Source organism: Microtus ochrogaster, chromosome 7 (genome assembly GCF_000317375.1).
Source record: "Microtus ochrogaster isolate Prairie Vole_2 chromosome 7, MicOch1.0, whole genome shotgun sequence".
NCBI lineage: Eukaryota > Metazoa > Chordata > Mammalia > Rodentia > Cricetidae > Microtus > Microtus ochrogaster.
In genome coordinates, this window is record NC_022014.1 from 29,326,077 (window position 1) to 29,332,175 (window position 6,099).

The window sequence follows — 6,099 nt, forward strand, 5'->3', positions numbered from 1 at the left end:
CAGAGGACCCAGGTTCAATTCCCAGCACCCACATGGCAACTCACACCTGTCTGTAACTTCACAGTTCCAGGGCTTCTGATACACACAGATATACATGCAGGCAAAACGCCAATGGACATAAAATAAAAATATGTTAAAAAAAAAAATAGAAGAGAAGCCAGGCGGTGGCGGTGCGTACCTTTAATGCCAACATTCAGGAGACAGAGACAGACAGACATCTCTGTGAATTCAAGGTTAGCCTGGTTTACGTCTACAGAGTGATTTCCAGGACAGCCAGAGCTGTTACACGGAGAAACCTTGTCTTGAAAAAACAAAATCAGAGCTGGGCAGTGGTGGCGCACGCCTTTAATCCCAGCATTGGGAGGCAGAGGCAGGCGGATCTCTGTGAGTTCGAGACCAGCCTGGTCTACAAGAGCTAGTTCCAAGGCAGGCTCCAAAACCACAGAGAAACCCTGTCTCGAAAAACAAAAAAAAAAAACCAAACAAACAAAAAACAAAACAAAAACCCCAAAAGACTGTCTGAAAAACAAAACAGATAAAGCAACCAAAAAGAATCCTGGGCATAGATTCTATGTTGCTTCTTTCTGGTGAGCTCAGTTACATGAACGTTATCATTGGAAAATTTAGTTAAGGAGATAGACACACTTCTGTGTCTCGCAACTTTCTATGGTCTAGAAGTACTTTATGTGATTCTTTTTAAAATTATGTATTGTTATGCACGGGGATATTTTGTGTGTATACCTGTGTACCCATGCATGCTGGTCACAAAGACCGGAAGAAAATGTAGAATCCCCAGAACTGGAGTTCTAGATGGTTGTGAGCCGCCGTGTGGGTGCTGGGAACTAAGTCCAGGTCCTCCGGGAGAGCAGTCAGTGCTGAGCCATCTCTCCAGCCCAGGACAGTGAGGTCTTCCAGCATGGTAAAATTACTTCGTTCCCAACTGTATCTCTAGTATTTAGCATGGTGTCATAGAGGTTCAATAAGTATTTGTTGAATAATGCTAAAAACTGTGCAGAGCTGCACTAGACATCATACATACAAGGAGACTGATGAGTTCTTCAGGAAAAGACTACTCAGAATTACAAAGCTGAAAACTAAGAAACCAGGCTGATGACTTTAGAGCCCAATGTCTTTTGCTGTCCTGTGAGTGTGTGCGTGCAGGTGTGCACATGTGTGTGCGTGCGTACATGTGTGTATGTGTGTAGTGTGTGTGCATGGGTACACACACACAGTGGTCATAAAAGGACACAGGCTGGCCTGATCTGTCACTCTTTACCTTATTCCTTGGAGACAGAGTCTCCCACTGCCCCTAGTACATGACTGGTCACCAGCAAGGCCCAATGATCAAGCCCCAAAGTCTCCATTCTGCCATAGCATTGGAGCAGCAGGTCCATGTACAGCCGTGTGCAGACTTCTGTGTGGGTGCTGTGGGTCTAGATTTGGGGCCCCATGGTTGAGTAACAGATGCTTGTACCCATCAAGCCAGCCTTCCTGCCTGCCTTTTTCCTTCCTTCCTTCCCTCCCCCTCTCTCTCTTTCCCTTCCTCCCCCACTCCCTCCTGCCTTCCTTCATCCTTTGGTAGTGAGGATCAAACCCAGGGCCTTGCATATTCTAGACAAGCATCATGCCACTCAGTATCTCACCTCTGCCACCAGCCAGTGCTCAGTGAATTAACGATGGGGTTTGAGTGCAAAGACCTTAGCGCTATTTGTCCCGTCGCTGGAGGGTGTTTGCGAGTCCCTGGGACGACTCAGACGGTTTCTGCTTTTCTCAGCTGCGGGACACCATTGAGCAGGAGATCCGAGAAATGGGCCTGCAGGTCACACAGTTTACCCTCACCAAGGTTTTGCAGTTGTATGAAACCAAGAACTCCCGCCACTCCACCATGATTGTGGGTGGCACTGGCAGCAGCAAGACCACCTCCTGGAAAATTCTGCAGGCCTCCCTGACGTCCCTGTGCCGTGCTGGAGATCCCAATTTCAACATCGTTAGAGTACGCAGTGGGCGCTGACATGGCAGGTGCTGGGAGGGGCTGGCCGGACCCCTAGCAGGAGCCTAAGAGATAGGATCGGCATAAGGGGCAGGGGCAGTGGGAGTTTGGGCTGCCAGAACCTCAGAAGTCCCTTCTGGTGTCCTTTTCAGGAGTTCCCTTTGAACCCGAAGGCACTGTCCTTGGGGGAACTGTATGGAGAGTATGACCTCAGCACCAATGAGTGGACAGATGGCATCTTGTCAAGTGTCATGCGGGCCGCATGCGCAGGTACCCAGTGGGTCGGGTGGGCGAGAGTAGAGATGTCAGCAGCTCCCGAGAGAGTGGGGACCCTGGACTCAGGGAGCACCAGCAAAGGTGAAAGATGCCTAGGAAAAGCCTGAAAACACAGAAGGACAAGGGAGGAGAGGGGGAGAGAGAGGAAGGAAAGGGGAAGAGGGGGAGAGGGGGAGAGGGGGAGAGGGAAGTCTCTCAGTTCCCTCCTCCACTGCCTGCGTTAAGATGAGAAGCCAGATGAGAAATGGATCCTTTTCGACGGCCCTGTGGACACACTGTGGATCGAGAGCATGAACTCTGTCATGGACGACAATAAAGTGCTGACCCTCATCAATGGAGAGCGCATCTCCATGCCTGAGCAGGTGCTGACGGCTGCTGGGGAGCTTTGTGTCTCGAAATCACTGTATAGACTTCATCTCCCCTGGCCTGTGAGGTGTGGCCTTCATATTCTACACCAAGGTTATGATCTCCTGGGACGCCACACCCACCTTTCCCCTTTAATTTCTCCTCGCTCCATCCCTCTCTCTCCTTCCCCTCCCCTTCTCTTTCTTTCATTTTAGATGGCATTTCACATAAACCTAGGCTAGCCTTGAATTTGCTAGGTAGCTAAGGATAACCTTGACTCCTGAGTTTCCTACCTCTGCCTCTACCTCCCAAATGCCATGTTATAGGCATCTGCCACCCACTCTTTTCTTCCATGTAAGCCAGAGAGTGATTTTTTTTTCTGATAATTTTGAATAAGCTCTAATTTCTTGTAGAAAGTGTCTGAGTCACTGTCCTATTGCTGTGACGAGACACCAGAAACCAGACAACTAGTATAAGAAAAACCATAATTGGGAACTCGCTTTCAGTTTCAGAGGTTCAGTCCGTCTTCATCACGGTAGAGTATGCTGGCATGCAGGCGGACGCTATAGCTGGAGCTGAGAACGCCGCTCCAAAGGCAGAGGGGCAGAGGGACGGAGTCTGGGGTGGGCCCCAGTGGTACACTTCCTTTAGTGAGGCTATGCCTACTTCAACAAGGCCATTCTTCCTAACATAGTGCCACTCTCTGGTGACTAAACACTCAAATACATGAACGTGTGTGGTCCATTCTTCATTCAAACTACCACAGAAAGCAGCTTTTTATAAACTTCAGGTCACGTGGGTGGCGCATGCCTTTAATCCCTGCACTCAGGCAGAGGCTGGAGGATCTCTGTGAGTTCAAGGTCAGCCTGGTCTACTAGAGCTAGTTCCAGGACAGGCTCCAAAGCTACAGAACCCCCCCCCTCTCTCTAATATATATATATATATATATATATATATATATATATATATATATATATATATATATATACTGAATTCTAGGGTGTTTTTATACTCTGGATGTGCTGCAGATGATGAGGTTCTGACCAAAGTCTGTATCTTTAGGTGTCTCTCTTGTTTGAAGTGGAGAACCTGGCCGTGGCCTCTCCAGCCACGGTGTCTCGCTGTGGGATGGTCTACACTGACTATATTGACCTGGGCTGGAAGCCGTATGTTCAGTCATGGCTAGACAAGCGGCCAAAGGTAAAAAGGGACTGGAGGAGAAGTGACTAGGGTGGGCCAGAGTAAACAGCAGTGGACAAAGCAGAGCGTCTCTTCCTGCTCACACCCAGACGGAAGTGGAGCCCCTCCAGCGCATGTTTGAAAAGTTCATCAACAAGATTCTGAACTTCAAAAAGGATAACTGCAATGAGCTCGTGCCGGTCCCCGAGTACAGTGGCATCATCTCCCTGTGTAAGCTCTACTCTGTCCTGGCCACACCAGAGAACGGGGTAAGGAGAGCAGCTGGTCCGGGACAGGGCAGGGCAGGGTGGGGCGGGGCGGGGGCTGCTGCTCCTCCTGGACACCTTCCATTTGAACAGGATTTGAACCGGGAACTTAGGGAGAGGCTTCAGCCTGACTGAGGGGTGAGGAGGGGTGTGTGTGTGTGTGTGTGTGTGTGTGTGTGTGTGTGTGAACGTGAATGAATGAATAGATACACATGCTTGAACATTTACTAAGCTGAAAGTCCAGACTAGGAATTCGGAATTAAATGTCACAACTAGTAGAAAACTCAGTGGCAGAGGCCTGCCTCACATTCACAGGACGGAAGGGAAGGGGAGGGGAACATCGTGACCAGCTCGGGAGGGGCTCTGCCTATACTCCCTACTCATACTCCACTCCTTGACTTTTTTTTGCACTTTGAAAACACGGCTAATATTCCTTGGTATATATACCATTTCTGATGAGATGTTCTAGAAAATTCCAGGTGAACTGATAGTTCAGAAAAATTTTGTTCCATTTAGAATTGAGGAGGAAAGGCTAAAAACAAATTGTTGTTGTTGAGATTAAATTGTTGCTTTAGAAATACTCTGCATTATTTTTAACGATGTTACCAGGTAACAAAACTATGATTATATAATGAACAGCTGTTAAGATCCCCGACACTGTGAGTTATTCGTCATGGCCAGGAATAGTGGCACACACCTGGAATCAGAGACTTATGAAGCCCAAGTAGGAAGATCAGGATTCTAGGCCAGCCTGGTTTGTAAATTGAGTTCAAGGACAGCTTGCACTACACAGTGAGACCCTGCCTCAAAACAAAAGAACAAAAACCACTTAAGAAAGAAAAATGAGCCAGGTGTACTGGGACAAGCCTTTAATCTCAGCCCTCAGAAGGCAGAAGCAGGTGGAGCTCTGTGAGATCAAGGCTAGCCTGGTCTACCTTGTGAATTCCAGGATAGCTAGGGCTATGTAGAGAGACCCTGTCTCAAAAAAGAAAGAAAGAGAGGAGAGAGAGAGAGAGAGAGAGAGAGAGAGAGAGAGAGAAAAGGAAAGAAAGAGAAAGGTGTGGCTTGCAGTACCATGGTTATACTTACCTGAGTAGCATGCTCTGCTAAGTCCTATCGCGTGTCTCTTCAACCCATCTACAAAAGTTTTTATCCCTGCCTTCTCGTCCACATGGTTGTGGTGGACGGGGCCTGGCTGACTGCTGCAGGCTCCTGGGGAAGTGATAAGGCCTCTGACTGCAGAATCCCTGGCTCATCTAACAGGCCAGAGATCCTCAACCACCTTTCCTGTCTATATTTTGATGATTGAGGATTGTTACAAAGCCAAGTCTATCATTCCACATTGGACAGAATCCTATAATCCTGTCTCTGTATTGTATTCTCTGTGCAGTCCTGGTGAGCCTCAGACTAATGACAAGCCTCTGCCTCTCTGCCCTGGGATTATAAGCATGTGCAAATTTATCTGCAGTCCCAAGCATCACCGTCCAGAATCTGTTACCAAGAGCTCCTCAGCTCTGGCCGCGGCTGCGCCTCTGTGATATGTCCAGAGATGGCGGGAAGATGCTGAGTTAGCAGGCTGTTTCCCACACACGGAGTCAGGCAGCCCTCTGGGCTCCATGCCTGCTTTGAGAACAACAGCATCTGTCATGGACCCCTCAGGCAGGGAAGGGAGACCATGGGCTCTAAGTAGGATGTGTTCACTATTGAGCTGGAATGATTTGAACTTAATTGTTTTGAGACAGGTTCTCACTATGTTGTGCTGGCAGCTTGGATCCTTCTGACAAAGGTGTACGCCACCATGCCTGACTAAGCTTAGTATTAATTGTATTTGGCACGTACATATTAATGAGACTGTGTGTGCATGTGCGCATGTGCACGTGGAGACAGAAGTCCACAGCAGGTGTCTTCATCTTTCCTTGTCACTCTTCCTCTTATTTTTGTTTTCTTTTTTGATTTTTGAGACAGGGTTTCTCTGTAGCTTTTTGGTTCCTGTCCTGGAACTAGCTCTTCTAGACCAGGCTGGCCTCGAACTCACAGAGATCC

At 48.3% G+C, this 6,099-nt stretch overlaps 1 protein-coding gene across 1 annotated transcript in view; it reads left to right on the top strand.

Moving 5' to 3' along the window:
• The window catches only part of Dnah2 (dynein axonemal heavy chain 2), a 131,251-nt gene that overhangs the window by 85,381 nt on the left and 39,771 nt on the right, over nt 1–6,099 (top strand). The window contains exons 42-46 of the mRNA XM_026780620.1: nt 1,775–1,993; nt 2,143–2,260; nt 2,492–2,628; nt 3,674–3,811; nt 3,901–4,059. Of these exons, the coding sequence (XP_026636421.1) occupies nt 1,775–1,993; nt 2,143–2,260; nt 2,492–2,628; nt 3,674–3,811; nt 3,901–4,059 (771 nt within the window). The remainder of the gene's footprint in view (nt 1–1,774; nt 1,994–2,142; nt 2,261–2,491; nt 2,629–3,673; nt 3,812–3,900; nt 4,060–6,099) is intronic.